Genomic DNA, 22208 nt, shown 5'->3' on the forward strand with positions numbered 1-22208 from the left:
GTAGCTGGTATTGGCCAGATAAAGTATAATTAAATACTTCAACTAGGTAGTTACATATAGTTGTTTTATATATTAACATAGTTCACTATGTCAGAATGTTAAATCAATACTGTACAAATGGTTTTCTGTTAATTTTTTGTACCTAGAACATAAATATTTCAGTGCGTCGTTCAAAACCGCACACTTACCGTTCATAACCGCATATTTTACAACGTTCAATATCGCACACATTTTGTCTGTTGTTAGAAAGGGAAATTTTGAATTTCAAAACCGCAAACATTTGTTTGACAATTAAAAATGAAACATTTCCTCGTATTAAATAAATCGTCCTAATTAATAATATTGTACAAAGTTGACAATACGTTTGGATAATAAACACAATACATTTTTGTACGTTGACATTAAACTTTGTCAAAAACAAAGTACTCCATAATAATATGCATTTTTTCGGTAAATTATTGATTACTTACCTTTATTATATTTTGTGAAAATTTTGATCACGACATCCATTATGCCAAGTCAAGATACGTGAGTACACAATATGGACGTTGTTGCGAATATTTATCGTTGATAATATTGATAGGAGACATTTAATTTCTTAAAATAAAATCTATCCGTACTAATAGTGATAATGTGATTTTAGAGAACTGCATGCGTAACTTATACTTAAAAGTTCAGATGCAGTATTTAACAGTATGATAAACTGTGGAATATTTATAATAGAAATAATGTGTGTTATTGAACGACGACTTCCGATAATGTCAGTCTTACACCGTGTCCAACGTGAATCTGACAAAGGCGATGAAAAACAAAACAGTTTGTATCGGATGCATAATATCGTATTGCGACGGGACAGCATGATCAGAATGGAAATCGTCGGACTCGCTGATGGATTTACGTAGGACACGATGTTAAGATTATAAGATTCACATCGTAGTCGTCAGTCGTCATACTCACTTAGTCATAATACGTTGATGTATTTACCTATACCTACATAAGTATAAACTATTATTTCTAGAACGTGTTAATTCCCTACGAAAACGTTTTTTTAAATACTTACCGTTTTTTTTTTTACACGGAGTTCGGGGGAGTGTTTTGTTTGGATATCACTCATTTTTTGTTGGTATTTTATTATTCGTAATACATTGTTACGTGACTAGAAATAAGTAATAACGTGCTTTAAGATATTTTTAAAACACTTACGTAAATTTATTATGGTAGTTACAGAAAATGAATTTTGAATTCGAAACCAGTCGTTAAATATAAACCTAATCATGCTCAAGGCTACGCTTTTTATGCCTATTTATATATTAAACACGTTTTTATAAATAAAATATATCATTATATATTATTATTCTTTTTAATATTCATATCGTTTATATTGTATTAATAATTGCCGCAGCAATCAGAGTAGTGGGCAAGTGGGCTGGATATTATACTTTACGATATTTTCAGCGCACAGGTACGAAAAATCGGACTTAAAAGTACTTGAACATTTTTGGTTGTAACTTTTGAGCCGTCCAACTAATCTGCTTGCGAGTTTCCTCGTTCCCATCCGCACAACATCGCTGATCGATCGATACTTTATATGAACTTATATGTTCAGCCGCGCGCGTATGTCCTGCAGAGCGGGCCGATGGATTAGCACAATTAATTAGCACGGGTACTTTCAATGATTCAACTTCAACTCTTGTTAATATAAATTATACGTTAGTGATTGCTCGCTTTTTTTTTTTTTACTTAGCTTCGCGCCACTCCCATCGCGCTGGACACGTAATATAAATATATGACACAATAAAATATATATTACACCCGCTTTAATGGGAATCAAAATTAAATCGTATGTGATTTCTAGATAGATTGAAATATAATATAGTCAATATTATATTATAATCGCCATTTTTCGATATTTCTTTATAATATAAAATAACACGTACGACATACGGTTATAGTACTACACAAGAAAACGGATATACTGTATATTCGTGAGTATATTAACGAAGTGCATTCAAATAATCGATTTTTTTTGTCTAAATTTTCGAGACGCAATTAGGTTATAAAAAAGGTATACAGCTGGGACGCATATACTATCTCCTGTTTTTGACCTTTTTGATCCGGACTCAACTTTGAACTTACCCATTGAATAAAATCCTGGACGTAAGTAGTATGCACTGGAAATACTATGCAAAATAGATTTTCTACGAAAAAAAAAATTGTCCTTTAACATCTTGAATCTCATCGTTATCACGGTATTACGTCAATGCATTACAGACTTGCGTCACAATTTGTATGAAAATGTGTACATAAATTATAAATATAAAAAACGCTAGACCTGTTCACTACCTACACGTTAATACGTCGTAAGGTAATGGTCACGGTGGCACAGTAAAAATAGGTATTCGGTGGTACCCAATAAATAAAAGGGGTTCGTCGAGTTATAACAATAATAATAATTATCGAAGGGCTTCAGCAGTTCACGCGCGTAACCATGCGGCTATAAACACTATAACACACTAATCGATTCACTAACAACAACAATAATTATAATAATCATAATCGGATACTGTTCAATTTGATCCGATGATACCGTGGTAGTTGTTGTATTATAATTATAATATATAGTACGCGCGATGGATAAACGTAGACAGTGGCGTTCAATTTATAATCACGTAACTATGATGGCTGCATCACATTCACTGCAGCAGCTAAATTATTATATTAGAAACACCACACGGTGTAAGTTTCACGTACGTTTTGAAACGTTTCGTTTTCCCCTACATAATATTATATCACCGGACGGTCTATCGTGTTAAATCGTTCTGAACTTACGGAATGCGAACAAAAAACACCGTCCGTCGTGTAAAGCTGAAGAAAATAAAAAACCGATAAACGGAAATTCAAACGCGATAAAAAATGTTCTGTTTCAGTACTATACTCGTGGAATATTCATGGATAGTGATAAAATTATTTAAAACATAGTTATTATATCTGAGGATAGTACGAAAAACAAAACAATAGGAGACTTCCGCCGAAACGTCCTGCTGTTATCATGATAAACGTTTATTATTATATGAACTCCGTTGCAAGCTATTGTCCATAGGTATAGGTACTTCATAATTATGTCTACCTATCGATTCCGCCAAGTCGTACATTTTTAAAAATCGAAGAAACCAGCCGCATATTATTTTAGACTACATTCATATTATATTTGATTTTTGTATCAAAAAAAATGTATTTATAACACAAGTAGTTCCTAATGTTAAATTAATTAACGTATAATAGTATTATGTAATAATTAAATATAGATCAATACAACAAGTACAAAACATATTATTAGTAGGTATGATTTATTAAAAAAAATATATAATTCAAAATAATAATTTACATATATTATGGGCTACACAGTGGATCAAGTACCAACACTTGTGTTTAGCTTATAATTTTAATCATAAATTATATTAAATTGTTAATGCGCGGCGGAATCAATATACACCCAAACAATATATTTATTTCTCTCATAAATGTAGGTATAGTAAGCGTTGCTGAAAAATTTACTGATAAAATATTAATTTCATTAATTAAAAACCGTAGTGTAAATAATAGATTTTGATACGTCGAGTCAACATTAGTAATTTTTCCAAGAGATAGCTCAAGAGACCGATGAATTGTGTCTGGAAAACAATTATAATGGTTGGAAAACTAAAACAAATTTAAAAAAAAAAAAAAACGACGTTGCGCGATATAATAATAATATACGGCATGGAGGCGTATTTATTTATTTTTTTAAAATTATATTATAAGCTAACTGATAGGAAATAAAATGTTTACGAGACGGTAATTTTAAAATGTAATCCGTCGGAGAGACGATAAAACGATTTTCGTTTTCCCGTTTTACGCGCGCCATGCCAAACCGTCGAATATCATAATATAGCCACATATATAAATATATATATAGAAGTGGAGAAAGAGAAAGGAGAAAAATGATTCCGTCGTGTCATCTTCGCCGGAGAGAGGATATACCACTGTTTCCCCTGCCACAAGACGCTATAATATAATACGCTTTGTATAATATCAGAACTACAACACATGCGCGTGCGTCAGACTTAAGTAAACACGTTTATTGTTTAGATTGAGTTACATTTCCATTATCAGCGGATCTCCCTGCCCCGGCCATATTTGTTTTTAACTTCTCGTGCTCAGCGACTGGTGTCGGCGGCGGTAGAGGTATCGTTCGAGGAGGGTGGTGGTGGTGGTGGTGGTGGCAGAGTACGAGGGCTGTTGCGAACTTTGAGTCATAATGCAATTTATTCGGTAGCAAATTTCAATTTTATACAAATAAAATCACTATATTATTATACAAGTCCATAATAAATATTATTTCAGTAAACAATGATTATTATTTTTTTCTTATAACATAAATTATTATTATTATTATTAATATTATATATTTTTTTTTTACGTCGGCTACAGTTGTTTTATTTATATAATAATATCATAGCAAATAAGTATAGGTATATATTATATATAGTATATAATGATCGTTTATTTTGTTTCGTATGCCATTCCCTCGTCTACAGTCCTGGTCGTCTGCATTTATCCACCGTCAACCGATCGAAGATAATATTTTCTTTACGTGTTTTTCATTAATCCACTGTCACTTTCCAGGGATCATCACGTGGGATAGTTGTACACCCTGCAACAGTGATAAAAATTATATAAATAAAAATCATTAACGCTGAAAAATTCGTTCGTGCATCGTTTAGATTTCAACAAACTTGCACTTGTGCAATAATACTAGCCAAAATTCATGCAAGGACACAGTGCAAGTTTTGTGTCCAATACCACATCAATGGAAATAATATTAGATCCATACGGGCTTCATTATAATAAAGTGTTTTTTTTTAGGGGGGATTGCTCTAATCTTAACGACTTGGCTGAGTAAACGTTTTCATGTTTTGTTAACTGAACATTAATAATAATGTCTGCGAAAAAACTTCTTCAGTGTTGTATGACAATAAGAGGACTATATAGTTTTACAGAACCAAAAAAAGGAAACTGACCTAATATTATTAAAATATTTTATGAACAAAGAAGTATAAAATTAAAAAAAAAAACAAAAAATAAAAATCATTTAACTGACAAATAAAGTGTTTGTATCGATGTAGACGATAATACAACACTTTACGTGTTATAATATACGATATCGTTTACACGTTAATAATATCAAATGGCATAGGTATAGACAGGATAACTGTCAAATTCCGAACGATTCTATCTTCGGTACGAATATTATATTATTATTAGGCACTCACGTTATCATATACCAATATAATATAATAATGATAATAATAGTAGTAATAATGATAACAATACAAGCTGTCACTGTAGATGTCTGATACGCTGTTCATGAATTGAGTGTTATATACGCGTATATACCTACATATTGTATAATATATTGTAATAGTAATCACTCATATTGTTTAATAAAATCGATACCTTTCAATCAAAACAGGAATTATACACAAATATGACGCGAGTGAGGAGTTCGTATTACATAATACATATTTTGTATTATAATATATTATAATATACCATTTTAACATGTAAATTACATTCCAACACGATTTTGTATATTATGAGACGGGAACAAAATAACTGGATTTGTGGAATTATTAAAAAACCTAAATTAAAATCAAAAGTTTATCCTTACGCTAAATTAATTACGGAGTAAATAAAAAAACTGCAGATTGCCAATCTTAGTTCATAATTTATAAAGTCTAGATTTAAAAAATCTTAAAAATAATGTGTTGTGGCTTCTTTTAATTTTTTTTTTTTTTTTTGTGAAGGACAGTATTTCTTATTACTCGACTGTTGCAAATTATAGTTTATCCACATCCAACCCAGTTGTATCGACTACTTTAACTTGGTTGACTGTCTAAAAACGTGCCGTAAACACTCGATGTATTTTTCGAATAATATTATATTATATTATTATTATTCATATCCATTGGCCGGCGCATTGCATAGGCAATTTCGGTACATTAATTTGTAGGAAAACAAATTTAGGTATTTTTTTTTTTTTTTTTATTTATTTGAAGTAATCTACAGTCTATACATTTCTTAGTATAATAAGTAGGTTTGATAGCCGATAGGTGACAAGTAAGAGTGATGTGAATAATAAGATTAGGGAAGATACCCAGTGGTAACACCCTGTGAATTTAGGTATTAATGTGGGAACAATAAAACATATTATTCGTCACGGCGGCAGCTACCGTGCACTATGTACTATTGTTTATTAGTAAACAACGGTCAATCTATCGTAAAAAAATATTCAACGCCAGAGAGCCTATAATTTATTTTAGTATACAGTAACAATTCATCTAAGTTTTCACAACAAATCCATCATAATCTAGTTAATACAGCTTATTTATTTTCTAATAATAATTACTAATTACTATTAAAAATGTAATTTTTAAATTTCACTGAAAATTATTTTCGCCTGATGTGGGTCACTAGTCGAAAATAGAGTCCTAACTTGGGTCAGTCGAGTGGAGTGGTATGAATATTACTTCACTAAAAAAATACTACTAGAACTAGCATTGGGTATATAATTACATATCATTTTGTATGAACATTTTTTTTTCAGGTGGGTAATAAATAATAATGCAGTATCGTGAATAACTATAACTATTATTCCGTTCTGCGTAGTTTTATAAAGAACTAATTGTTCGTTGGTTTCCGAAATAAATTGTGTCAACGAGTAGGTTTCAATTCACAGTCAAAACTATTTAGCACTATTATAAATATTATAGCTGTAGACCACGCAGAAAGTAAATAGGTACAACAATATACCGATTGACACGAATTGAAAAATTGCACGGTAGCGATATTATAATAACTATTTTTTCAGATAATAATTTTGAAATATTATATATATTATATATAAATGTTATGCGTATACATATTATTTTATATTAAGTATGGTATTGTGTTCACGAGTGGTTCTATAGTACATATTTTAGTGTAGGCTGTGCTCGAGGATTTACTACTGGAATCGAGTTCAATTAAGCATTCACAGTTGTATTATGTTTTGTAAACCAAATATAATGTAATTTATTAAACAGTTGCTGCGATGAAAACTTAACGCACAGAAAATAGTTGCAAGTGTCGGAGGGGTGTGGGCGGCTTGCATTGTCATTGATTAATTAAAAACCGTCGGCTTGCCTGATGGGGTGGTCTAGACGAAATAAAGACGCAAACGACCGAGTACTTTTCAATATTTTATCGTGACGGGCTTTTAACGTGTTTTTATATACGTCCGGGAATCTTCCGAGTGGATTCTAAGAAGCACCTTTATTGACCCTAGGCGCGTTAAAAATTTGAAACGATTTTTTTTCTTATATTTTATCGTGCCACGGGGGCTTATTTGTATTGTTTATCGTTACACACATGCGCAAACCTTGTTCAGTACACAATATTACTGAAACATGTTTCTCGTCGATTAAAATAAATATAAATAATTGAGATTATAAATCTACTTTATTTTTCTCTACATTTCGAACGTATTAGAACAATGAACAGCGTTTTTAATCATGCTTTTGCTGTCAAAGAAAATAATCGTTAATAATAAATTACCAAACAGCCCGTAGTTAATTAAATGTTAAATAACTTATGAAACTGTCGATTTTAAAATATTATATACTTTAGCAGTTTGAATTTTCAGTAATATACAATAAGCACCGGTTTGGTTCTGTTGAACAAAATATAATGATAATAAATCGATTAAATAAAGGACGGGGGGGCGGGGGGATTCGGAACATCTTCTCATGCTTCTAAGCCTTTCTTTGTACATCATAATATCGATATAATTCTCCTCTCTCCCTAAAAAAAAACTACGAAGACGATGAAATCATGACCTCGCGGTCGACCAACCTTTCGTCTTCAGATTTATTTCGTCTTTCTGCAGCAGAGGGTACGCATTGCGACGGAATTTCAACGTCGCAATAATAGGCCACCGCATCGTCTCGATCTATATAATACGCGCGCGCACAGGAATATCGATTCGGTAATAATTTTATTAGGTACGCGGTATCAAGAAATTTTACGGCAGAAAAACAAAATTATATCAACGGAAAATCTCAAAATTTCGGTTGTAACACAAAAAGGGAAAAATATTTTGTCATTATTCAATATCAGCTATTTTTATGAACCTCGTAGGATTTTACACCACTCGAAACTATATCCATTCTCCGCGGTAAAATATGCACTCTGGGTATATACCATAAAGCTTAATGTACTCTGTAAAAATGCGGACACTTTAATGCAAACAAAAATCCCCCCGAGAAAGTATAATATATAGTACGTTTTGAATTTATCTCTTCATTGAGTGAGTCGCACTGTATCGGATATATTGTGTTAAATTTGAATGCTTTTGCACGAGAAAAACGATTCTGATTGGAGACGGCGTGTCAACCTCTATTTCTAAGGATATTCATTTATAATTTATTTATGTGTCTATTATGATAATTTATTTCTCTTTTATATTACTATATTAGTACAACTATTAGAGTACTAGTATTTTGAAATAGTTTTACAAACATACCAACCATATTGAAAATCAGTGTTATTATAACGTATAGATCAATGTAACAGCAGTATAAAATGTAATTAGGTACGTGGTATACTAGATTTAAAATTAGACTAAATATTTTTTAAATATCATTGTATTAAAAAAAATAATAGTGAATAGTTTTAATTTATTACGATTCATATTTTTTTGAATTATAATAAAATAGCTAGTACGTTATATTTTATAAAATATGAAATACGTAGCAATACATTTTAAATTGAACAATTTTTTTTTTATTGAAATCCTTCAAACATTCGAAGAACTCTAAATATTATTAAAAAAATATACGAGATAAAATTTCATATTAGGTATTCAAATGATTTTACGCATTTCATTGAATAGTTTCTGCTTTGAAGACATCATCCAATACAAATATGACACAATTGCTACAGGCCCCGAACAACTCCAAGCCGGCTTATATAGTATGACGTACCGTACGTTCTATCTATTATCTAATATTAATATTATGTATTATACTTCACTATTACTTTTATATCATAATATAAAACCACCAATGATTACAGGCGGCTTTACGGTGCACATATAGATTCGATAACGTTCCAGTACGTCTTCATATTTTATTATTCCGTGCGATTATTTAGAGCGAAATTGCGTAACCAGATGGATTTTGTGATTTTTCACTGTCGTTGATCCAAGATCACTGCTGTTACTATTCAAAAGTTCACATACGTATACACTATATACACATTATATATATTATATACATGTTAGTTATTGAAGTGATCCAAACGATATTATCTCGAGGAATTTGAGTTATTTCTAAACGTTTGATCACAATATTTTACATTTTTTTATGATGATTTTCTGTGGTATTTACCCTTATAATCAAAACCATTTAGATACATATCATACGCATATCCATATACCCATATTTTCTGATAGTATTGCCAGGCTTAGGATAAAAGAATCACTCTATATACATATAGTATATTTTGTGGAAAAAAAAAGGTGTACAAAAAGAGCTTGACGTGGGTGGTTTATAACGATATAGCTCACAGGGCGTCGTTGGTGGTGTTGGCGCGGTGGGAGGAGGTACGGGGTTTCCGTATGTATGATATAATATATACTTCGACCACTTACAAGACTTTTCACTTAGCCCGTTTTTGGCGTGGTCTATACATACACATATTACAGCGCCGGTCGCCGCGTATTATATATACTGCCGCTGCGGTGCATATAGAACTTTTCGCGCGAATCGCAGACCGGATGTAGTATATTAGGGCCGTATACGCGTCACTACTTCCGGGTGCAACGAATACACCGTTTTCGTGTAGATTCATATATGCGTATGTTGAGAGCCACCCCTAAAACGTGTTTTGATACGAATAATAGGATAAATAGCGACTGACGAACTCAAATCCATGCCCGCAGAAGACCACGCCCCCCCTCCCCCGGACATTCTTTGGACGTGTAATGGTCGCTGGTTGAAAAAAATACAGAGAGACGATACCCAAAACAGTAAGTTGTGTAGGGTAGCTGTATCATGGTTGTGTTAGGATTAAAAACAAATTAATTAACGAAAACAATTCAGATGAGCCGCTCTCGAGTATGATATTATATACGCAAGAAGATGTTATCGTCTGAGTACCTAAAAATTATAATATACATAATATGCGTACCTATATGCGTGTTGTATAGGTTCCATAATGTTTCGGGTGTTGCCTGCTCTCTTTGAATCCGATTTCCGTCGATTGTGTGTATTTCAGATTTATCGGCGACGTTAGACATCTGAGTGGAAACCGTTGTACTCATATACATGTATACCTATCACACACACACACACACACACACACACACACACACACACTCACACTAGAACCGGCTAAGTAAGTCTCTGCAGACGGAGTTTTCATCACACGAATCTATATTATACGCATTGAGAGCTATTCAAGGTCGTCTCGACTGCGACGTGGAACCGACACAGTATACAAGATGCTGGAGCTGCCGGTCCGACCGAAGCAGATTTATCCGCGAGAGTTTTTGCGAAAAGCGTGAAAAAAAATACCAACGAAAAACGCGTAAAACAATGAACGCGAATGATTCGCCCGATGTGTGTGTTATAGAATATAATAATATACGCTTCTGACGGGACCGTATACGTGCTGCAGTGTGCGAGTAGGATATTATTATATAGGGCAGCTTCAGGTAGTATACAAACTGTATATATAAAAACATTTTTTTTCCTCTCTTCTTTCATATATTCATTACGAACCTTATTCCCATAATTCATTTTTAACAACGCAGGCGGCTGCTCCGCGTAGCCCCTATAAATCGTGTCCTTTAATCCTTTTACGGCCATATTTCTCGTTGTTAATAGTGAAAAGGGTCGGAAGGAAGAGACCTGAGCTAAAGTCGTGGCAAAAAATTGTGTAGTAGTAGTAATAATAATAATAATAATAATAATAACAACAACAATGACACGGAAATAACACTTGTTTGGTTATCTTCTGAGAAATTGTTTTTACATTAAATACGTTTTCAATTACTATTTCTTGCTACGAAACCCATCTGACGTTAATGTAAAAATAAAGTACTTGGAATCTTATACTTGTAATGGCTTTGCACTATACTAGTTTCATTACATAATATAATATGTATACGCTTATTTGAGTGTATAGATATAATAATATATTTATGCTGCATACAGACGTAATTCATCAAAAAATAATAATTGGTTTCCTGAATAACAAAGATTACCAAATTCGTTTGATACTATTGAGTTCGTATCACGGAGCTTTAATTTTTTGTAAAAGTAGATAACTATTTATGTATGTTTCAAGTGATCGTATCTGAATATAATTAACGATTTGTCCATTAAAACGTCAAAGTATCCATTACCATTAATGCTTTAAAGTAGTTTTTTTTCTTCTAAAACAATATTTTGAAGTAATTTATTACGATACACTCTAAGCCATGAACATAAATTTAGTAAAACTGGGTCGAGATAGTTTTGAGTCCATAAATAGACACACACGCACACACACACACACACACACACACACACTTATTTTACATTATTATGTATCAAAATTACTTTAAGTAAAATGCATGACAAATGTTTACTCAATTAATTTTTAAGACCTCCACAGTTTTGCTTAATCTCAACCAATACATACCTATCAACTCTATCCCGAAACAATGTATTATATAATACATTATATAATGCATCTTATTGAGATAATCGCAATCCCAAATTGGACGCCTGATTGATGGCAAGTAAATTCAAATAATATTAAGATTATATTTTCAATGCTGAAACTATGATGACATGCGTGTCTGATGAGAATACAGACAAAACCCCATTGGTACGATAAATACAGCTAGCATACCGTAATAAATATACCCTAATATCAAAAAATGCACGATACCTATTAAGTATAAACAAATTAACTACGTTTAAACGAAACCATAAATACGATCCACAGATGGTCGAATTTTTATTTCTATAATCCATTTTTATAATATGCGTATAATATGAATTTGTTTTCGATAGACTCTATCTACGGTGCTATTACGTCAGTGTTTTTAATCTAACTTCCGCGTTAATATGTCAAGAAAGTACTGTTAGACGGCACCGCATAATGTATTATAATACCAGCTACCTAATAGGTGCTATGTACACATAAGACGACTATCGGAAATAACAGGTGTGGTAGGGTCGGTGCAAGCGGAATCGTTCGCGGTATATAGAGGGTAGTCGTGGACAAGAATAATATTATTATACATAAGGGTATGTGCGTGTGGGGGGAGGTGAGGTAAAAATCTCAGTAGTTACATTAGCGTTTGACCGTAAAATTCACGTCACGCGCACAGGTATTATAGTAGGTACTTGTGTCAATATTCAAAGCTCGGCCGTGTCACCCCTTGCACCCGTCAACACTGATGCGCCTTAAAAACGCCATCAGTATTCAACAACTGAGGCAGACTTACCCTCGTAAAAAAAAAATAAATATATAAATCCCCACGCGCGGAGGGGAGATATTATTACCGCGCGAGGAAGTGCGGGGCTCGAGAACGAGTGGGTTGGGGGGGGGGGAGCGAGATAGGGAGAGCGGAATGTGTATTTTGTCGTGCATACAATTTTTGATGTTATACGAGACACGTCGCGCTGCGGCGCGGGAACGGGCGTGACGGCGAAGGAAACCGCAATGTCCGAAGATTTTTTTCCACGAGATAATAAAAATTCCGTTTGCATAGTATCGCGTCACGAGACTCGGCGGCGGTGGCCGTGTCGGTTAATGGGGGTGTGTGGGTAGTTGTGTGTGGGTGCGGGTGGGTGTTTGCGTGTATAAGCTCGCACGGTGTAGGCCGTGTACGTAATTTTGATTTATACGGGTGACGCAGCGGCGGGGGAGCAAGAGAATTTCCGAAAAGGGAAAACTCGTTCGGTTCGAAGGTTATTGTTTGACATTTTACGCCTTTCTTTTCTTTCTTTCTTTTTTTTTTTTGCTCGCTGCCGCCGTAGCGCGGCAAACCTGATTACGTGTGGAATACGTGCGAAGACATAAATAACTGAAGCGCCGCCGGCCAAGGACTCTCGGAGCCGCGCCAGTGATAAAATTAATGACACTAAAACGGTGCACGAAGCGCGTACGATCGGATCGAACGGGTTTTCCGTGGAAATGAAAAAATATATTATATTTTAGTCACCGCAGTCTGAGCGTTTCACGCATATAGCAAGCGAATACTATACGCAGTTTTCTGTCGATTTTCATCCTCGTGCGACCAACGTCATCGCGCAAAGAAGGCTATTCGCCTGCAGAAATCGGTCAGAGAGAAAAATGAAGGAAAATAATTACTATAACTTTTTTTTAGACATAAAAAATTAACTCACGTTGATTACCCTGCGCGTATAATAATATACTAGGTACTTGCAATATGCGTTTTTTTTTTTTAGTAAACCCCAATTATTGACTTGGAAATAAAAACAAATAATCAGAATCGCTTATTTTGAAGTACCTCGTAAAATATGCAACCGGAAAATTCTGGTTATTTTGTATTTATAGTGCGACTCTAACTGTGCAGGCGGTGGCGGCGGGTGGGCTGTAATTACAAGAGGATATCGGAATGGGAAAAAGAAACGAGGGCGTATCGGTAATAACGAACCGATAATCATTATCGGGGCATTTTATTACCTAGATAGTAGATATAATAATAATATACTAACTGTCCAATCCCAATAATGATAATAACAATGAAAACGATCACAGAATAATGACATTATTGGAGGTTAATTTTGCAAAACCACGAGCACTCTGAATAATTAACGAATATTTGTTATGCAAACGTGTAATTTTTTTTTTTATTACATAATAATAATACTATTAATGGACAGAGTTGTAGTTTTAAATTCATAAAATACAAACAGAATTGGTACATTATTTATATCTATTTAATTATTTATATAATTTATATTATTGTATGAATTATATTTTAAAATGATTAGGAAATTAATTTGTTATAAAAACTAGGGAACACATGCTGCATAGTAGGTATCGAGAGTAGGTCATTGTAATCGATCTATTAAATTTGAATATTCCATGATAAATAATTGCATATTTACGGAAAACGATTCTGAGTTGAGACTGTCTGTCAGTCTATATAATATCTAAGGATAATTTATTGCATATTATTTTAATTTTTCATAATACGTGTATGGTGTGTACATACTTATGTTGATACTAACAGTTATTATTTTTTAATTTAATGGTTTTTGTTTTAGTAGTACCCACAGCGAGTTGAATTCGAAATATAATTTATGTACATCGTGCAAATTGTGCATTTTTTAAATAAATTATTTAAATGTGATGAAAAATATGTAATATATTATAATGATTTATATTCAATAAGCATTGAATAGGTGTATCTACTATATTATTCTTTTCATATTTACAATGATTAAGTCAGCGATAAAACGAAAGTTGTTAATTACTTTTAGTGGATCTAAATGAATTATGAATATAGTTTTTTGTAGATTACCGTCGTTTTCTTTAATATTTTAAATAACTTTTATCCAGATTCTGGTTTTTTTTGTTATTCCATTCTTGCGTCTTTCGGGTAACATATTTTTTCCTCGCGTTATTTGAACATTATATTCTGAAGATCGCTTTTTTAGTTCTATCGAATTATAAAAATGTTTACTCACGAAATTTTACTACAATCCGTATAACAGTAGAATACACGGACCCTTTCCTTTTTAACCACATTTTTCAGAGCTCTCATGGGGAAATGTTTGAGCAGACCACTGAGGAAGTTTATGGCTTTTGATTTGTAACATAATCTCAGGTCTTTTTATAATATTACTTATATTCATATTATATTATATAAAACATTTTTATTTTTTTTCATTTCATTATTTCGGCCAACTTTGAACGGTCAAAATTCGGTGGACTACAGAAGATATTTTAGGTTATATAATACATCAAAGAACAATGTATAATATTATTACAATGAAAATAATAATTGGAAAATGGAAAAATGGAAAATGGTATGAAAAAGTTCCAGTCGAGTTTTTTTTAGAATTGAGATTGGAAATAACACAGTTACAGTAACTAGTAGGTACGTTTAAAAATTATTTTCAGAGTTAAACTTTCATACTATTTATCAATTTGTATATCATGATATTTTACGTTTTTTTTTTTTCAATAGTGATGTTTTCGTAGTATTATGATTGTGTTGAGCTCAATATAAAAACAATATAAAAAAGTTAAAAAAAAATAAGTTTATAATATGATCTTAAAAATAAATAAATTTGCTTGAAAGAATCACAATTTTAAGTGCTATAATTTATTAAAACTCTCAAGCACATCAGTTATTAATATTTCCCATAGTACTCAATGAACAATTATACATTTAATAAATTGTTAACTATCATAAGTCTTATTTTAAGTAAATATATTATAGAAAGGAATTATAAGTAGTCTAATTAAAAACATAAAATTGATTTGATATTACGTTTCAATTATTGAAAGAAAACAATGTTGAACATTATAAATGAATTGAATATGAATTTGTCAAGAAAAAGAATAATATGACTCAATATACTATTACTACTCAATTAAATGGATAATATTTGACTTAATCATTGAATGAACATCAATATCATTTATTTTTAGTCCAGTTAAACAATTTGTATCTTTAAATAAATTGCGAGTGTCGTTATAAATTAACTTTTAACTATATGTTAGTAGAATTGATATATGTACTGCACACTACTGCACCATATTGTATAAAAATGTATATGGTAAAAAAAAATAAAAACAAAAAGTACATAAAAGCTTATAGCAGTATTTAGATTCGCGTTTATATTCATTTTACGGTCTAAATTCGATATATTATACATTATACACACCCATATATAATATATTATATATATATATATACATATAGTAATAAAACGGTAGTTCCGGTTACGTTCGACTCTGTTCCGACAAGCCGTATAGTACTATAACAGAAATTGCTTTGTAGGCGAATAACACGCATTTTGTGTGTCCCTCCCATTCGATGTCAATTTCTGCTCTGGGCTTTGGGGCGGCAGTGGCAGTGGTCGTAAATTTTAATTTCAAATGGTTTTTGGACGCGCCCGGCTATTCCAACACCCCGATGTAAATAGCATCTTGATGCGACATTTTGTCTAGGTCACGTATTTTACCCACTGAAGTTTGGAAACATAATAATAATAACAATAATAATAGCATACAGTGCATGCACTGTATATCGTTTGTTCGATACAATATCGGTAAAAATGTTTGTTTTCAGACGACCCCGACATAGAAATCTCTCTGAAATAGACATTACCAAAGAACCCGGCAGCAGAAGAGTACTCTTTACGTTTCCACTCTCCCACCCAACAGCGAGATGTCCTCTCCGTAATCGTACATTTTCTCGAGGCGAGCCTCGTACACACATTTAGACGCAGTACCGGAGAATAACATAATAATATATCCTGCACACATTGAAGTGAATCCATTCAATTTTTGCTTTTTGCTAGGATAAACGATTTTATGAATTATTGCGGTGTCATCCTTTGGATTTCCCATGGATTATTATATGATTCAATCGTACTGAGATTGTAAAATATAATGTGACGATCGTGAAAGCGATGAAAAAACACGTTGGAAAAATGCCCGAGTGACGTAAATTAAAAACAGTTTTCACCGTGATAACAATTAGGACGAAGTCACCTTACAGGGTTTTAAGAATAGCCCACGCGCGCGATGGCCTTTGATAAAAGATGAAAAATAGACAATTACTTATCGAATTTGTGGAGGGGGATATATTTTAATGGTGGTGCCCCGGGCGTATAAAATTGTCTCGCACTCGGCCAGCGCGAGAGAACTCGTTTTTGCGATAAGAGCCCGAGTACCTCTACTCCCCAATATCATGACGTTATACGAACAAATAAAAAGAAAAACGGAAACAATAACAAAAACACTCCAAAATTAAATATTTCGCTCAAATTGGTAAACAAAAAAAATACACCATGCATATTATTATTCTGTTCGGGGAAACTAAAAACGGAAGAGCGAAAAATAATATACAAGTATATAATGTACCTTTGGAATATTATCATAATAATAATATACGAGTGACGTTACATTTATTTATCGTATACGTATCGTATGTCGTGTTAATAAATTCAAAAACTCGGAAAATGTTGTTAATAATAAAGCCGAATAGAATAATGTCTGTTAATATAACGCAGTATACGTGCACAGCCTATATTACAAAATAATATAATACTGCATTAGTATATAATATTATATTATTATTCACTGAACACTCATATTTCAAATGGTATTTAGTTTCGATGTAAGACCGTTCTCGTTTTTTTCCTCTCGAATTATTTCCGAAGTAAACGATACGTATATTATAGTAGCTGCTATAAGGTACCTATATACGGTCTTCACTTAACCAAAAATGTCGTGTGATAGATGCTTTCGAAATTGATTCGCCGAGACGTACATACAATTGTCAGGTATCACACGAAAGAAGCACATTTTGTTTAAGTGCACACTCTGTGAGGAGTTCTTGAATAATAGTCACTTGTATTTTTTTTTTTTTTGCAAATTAACACCATAAATGCCATATTTTAGAATATATACGAGGGCGATTTACCAACAAGCTCATTTTTTCCTTTAATTATTTTTTTTAACGGCACTGAAAGGTTGTATCAAAGCATAACAAACTGATAATATCTCGGCAAATACTCGTTTGCACTGAGTAAAATAAATTCATTGGCTTAACGATATTCACAATAAATAAATAAGGTTCTCGGCAGACAAAAAAATATTTGTATCGCTACAGGACATTCCTTAGATGTCTTAAAAACATAAAAGTATATAAAAATATGGTCCTTAATAGTGTACTTGAAAAATCAGAATTTGAATAAATGCATAATTAAAGCGTACGCCGGGTGATCATGCTTGATGAATTTTCCAGTATATATTATATTTAGTACCTATTAAAATGTATACATTACTTATATTATTTCTGTAATCCATGTACATATACGAGGAGCGCTACAGTTTTTTAATTCACACCCTACGAGCGGGGAAGGTTGAAAACGGCACGCACTTTTTTTTCATTAAAGACTACGACGAAATTAATGGCTCTGCATATTATAATAGGAACGAAATATTATATTTGTCATCCTCCTGTATAATATTACTATAGTAAACGTCTACACTTGTGCCACGTATTTATTACTACGTTAATGCATGTTAGCTATATTATATACATATATCGTGATATTACGTTATGCTGGATAAAATGCAATCTTATTAATTTTTTTTGAAAAAAACTCCATAAATTATAATAATAGAAGTAATAACAATATTCTCTTTGATGTTGTTGAAAACACGTAACTCAATTAGTTACTAGAGACTCGTGGTACTCGAATGTACTCGAATAAATTGCTAGAAGATCTAGAAAGAACGACACAGAATAATATACCGCGGTAAGTGGATAATAATAATTCTGGATTCAATATTTTGAACCTAAAAGCGTATATATATAATATGCTTAAATGTCTGCGAAAACTTTTAATCGAAATAAGAACAAAGATAAATGGAAAATCAGTCTAGCTTTTTTAGGTACACAGATTATAATGAAATAATAGTTAACTGCAGTTATATCAACTCATCGTATAGTGGTGACTTATCAGTGTACAATCATTTTATGTGAAAATGTATATATTTAATTTCATATATTTTATCACAGACTGTTGTTAAATATTATCTAAAATATTGTAATAATTGTCATAGATAGTATTTATGTTCAATCTAACACACACGTGCACATAGTAAAATACATTTAATATCAAATGTTTACACATTGGATTGAGTAGAGGCAGTGTCGGACTGGCTCGAAAAGGCCCAGTCCGTGATTTGGAAAAAAGGGCCCCCAACAAGCAAATAGAAAATGTTATATTTAGCCCAAAAAAAAATACGTATCTAACTAAAATTCAATCATTCGATATATTAACTGGTTTTACTTTATTTTCATTATAGAATTTATATTGAGTTTACTCTCAAATACTAAGACATTTTCTAGAGACCCAAAGTAAATTTACTACAATAGACCCATCGGACTGTTTTATTACCAGACAGGGGATATCCCACCTATCCAAGTATCCAACTCCCAAATTACGACACTGGGGCGTAGCCCTTACACTGGCTACATCACCTGTGACGTCAAACATTATAAAGAAAAACACCCATTCAAATTGTGTCAAATTGTGCACGAGTACAATACTTAATATCAAAATATATAATAATTCAGTTACAATCAGTGATAATGCGAATACCAAGTCATACTCATACCGTCTTACAAATGTATACAACATAGCAAAAAAACTGTTTTGCGCGGGAAGGAACCGATAACGTCACAGTCATAACTAAGAAATGAAATTTTTACCACATAAAATAAGAACTTTGGCTGCGCAATATCGTTTTTATTTTTTCGTTATCAGAACTTCAAAAAAAGTTATTAAAGTTTGAAAAACACAAATAATAATGGATTTTAAAACAATAGGAACTTCTTTCGTATAAGTGATATCAAAAAATAAAAACGATATTGCACAACCAAAGTTCTCCTTTATAAGCGGTGAAAATTTTGTTTCTTCTTTATCACTGTAGCCTTTTCGGTTCTTTGCCATGCAAAAACGTTTTTGCTATGCCGTACGTGTATAAGGCGGTGACAACATATACGGGTGCGACGTCCTCTTAAAGGCCACAACAATTTTACACTATTTATAATCAATGATATATATTTGTATATAGACAGCTATTAAATTCGTAGAATCACAATGTCATTATTTTAATATTTATTGAAAATTTCTCAAGATTGTAATCAAAAATACGTTTTCTGATTTGAAAAAAAAAATGTTTATTTTGTATTTCCATTTACTCTATACGAAAAATAATAATATTAATAGGTACAAAATCAGGGCCCCCCCTCCAATTACCATAAAGAAGCCGGGGCCCCGTCCGCAATTGCGGACTAGCGGTCCGGACCAGTCCGACTCTGAGTAGAGGTCATTAGTGTTGTACATACATATACATATATTTTCCTCTAATTATTGTTGATTGAAATTAATCTAATAACGTTGTCAATGTTTAGCACAAGTGGGTCTTATGGAGATAATGCGATCTGTTTATCTATGTATAAGATGCCTATTACTCTATGCATGACACTAATCAAACTTATCCAATATAAGACGTAACTGCACTGAATTCCCAGTGGAGTGCACCCAAGTTGGAAACCGGATGACGCAATGGAACGACAGCGTGGGGAACTGCCACGTAGAACCATATGTACACTTTTTGCACTGTGCCATGAAACGATATGACATCGTATATTTTTAAGTGGTTTTTTTTTTTTTGAGGAAAACACATTTTACTCGGCAGAGTGGTCTACAATGTCAATATCGCCACTTATCAATCGAGTGGAAATGATGCGTATTATACTTTTGCTTTGCCATTTTTCATTTTTATTTTTTATTTTTTATTCCTTTTTAGTCATTGACATGTTGTGTTGACAACAATCATTCGACAACTACCAAGTAAACAAAAATATCAGTTAAAGAAGCACATACGTGTTAAAAATACTTAAGCGTTAATGGGATAGCCATATCAGATCAATACTGTTTTATGAATCTGATGTATTTTTTTTTATTTTACGTTTATGTTATTTAACGTTAAAACACAATCGAATTTTTATGAGTTGAGATTTCAAATATAAATAAGACTAATGGCCGTGGTAATCGGTAATTTTTGACTTTTTTTTTGGATCATAAAATAGATTAAAATGTTTTTTCCTGTTCAGCTTGGAAATTTACATTAAGCTAACTTATTCTCGTTTATTGGTAGTAAAGCATAATAAAGCTATAATTGGTAATGTTAAAGCTGAAACGCAAAAGTTATTTATTTGTTTTATTTTCTATAAAATATTGTTCAACCATGAGTAGGTATTAAGGTAATTTTTTGCATTTGTGAAAATAATAAAACAGATATCGTTTTATTATAAGGTCATTTTAATATTACTATGTATTGTTTAATTTTGCTATACGTTTTTATATGAAATACCAAACAATATAATATAACTGTACTTAGGCGATAAAAACTAAATAAATTTAATGCATTTTGTTAATCGCAATGACATTTATTCATACGAATTTTAATCCCATACACGAATTGACTCCAAAAAAAAAAATTTTGTGAAAATTAAAATTAATTAATTATTAAATTAAGCAAATTAGTACAAATTAAAAATATTGTTTTTTTTTTTAATTAAGCCGCGATTTATTTATTTTATTTGAACACAACTAAAATATGCCTACGACTGTATAATTTTTTTTATTTTTTGCCTCGTTTTTATAATTAGTTACTAAATTTAATTGATTTAGTATACAATATTTCAAAATCCTGAAAAAAAAACTAGAAAAAATGTATATATACTATTACGCTTCTAGTTCAAAAATTGTGACTTGCAACAAGAGAAAATGTTTAGCTAACTTTCGCGCTTATTATTAACTCTTATACAAATTTTACCTAGAAGAAAGATACTTTTCAGTACTTTCAGGTTCAGTTCTATCTGACAATCCCGTTGTAAAATCTAAAATAATACCACTACCGGGTGTTTAAATTGAAGTTCAGTTCCAATAGTGATTATCGGTACTTGAAACTACGCTTGTGAACAAACTTATTGGCCTCTGTTAATGTCCTTTCACTTGAATCATAAATAATTTAAAAATATAACCATTGTAATTTTTTAGATACGCTATAAGAAAGATAATTGGTAGGATTTTAGTTAACAAGAAAAATATTTATTACGAAAATAAAATCTAGATTACAGGTGCTTAGTATATACTATCCAGAAAACAGGGTATATTGAAATTTGGCTAGAACGCTTAAAAAAGTACAAATTACTTAGGTATACAAATTAAATGTAACGGATACCTGGTGGTTACACATCGTTAGCAAATAAAACAAGCTTTCGTTTATGACACGCTGAAGAAATAATGACGACTTTTGTATTGAAATCGAATCTAGGTTTC

The 22208-nt window shown here is 32.0% G+C and overlaps 1 protein-coding gene across 1 annotated transcript in view; it reads right to left on the reverse strand.

Moving 5' to 3' along the window:
* Positions 1–4307: 4307 nt before the first annotated feature.
* Positions 4308–22208, reverse strand: part of LOC100164262 (protein O-mannosyl-transferase TMTC1) — a 120070-nt gene continuing 102169 nt past the window's right edge. Inside the window, exon 15 of the mRNA XM_001943223.5 lies at positions 4308–4693. Coding sequence (XP_001943258.2) covers positions 4655–4693 — 39 coding nt within the window. The 3' untranslated portion in view covers positions 4308–4654. The remainder of the gene's footprint in view (positions 4694–22208) is intronic.

Source organism: Acyrthosiphon pisum, chromosome A1 (assembly GCF_005508785.2).
Source record: "Acyrthosiphon pisum isolate AL4f chromosome A1, pea_aphid_22Mar2018_4r6ur, whole genome shotgun sequence".
In the NCBI taxonomy this organism is placed as follows: domain Eukaryota; kingdom Metazoa; phylum Arthropoda; class Insecta; order Hemiptera; family Aphididae; genus Acyrthosiphon; species Acyrthosiphon pisum.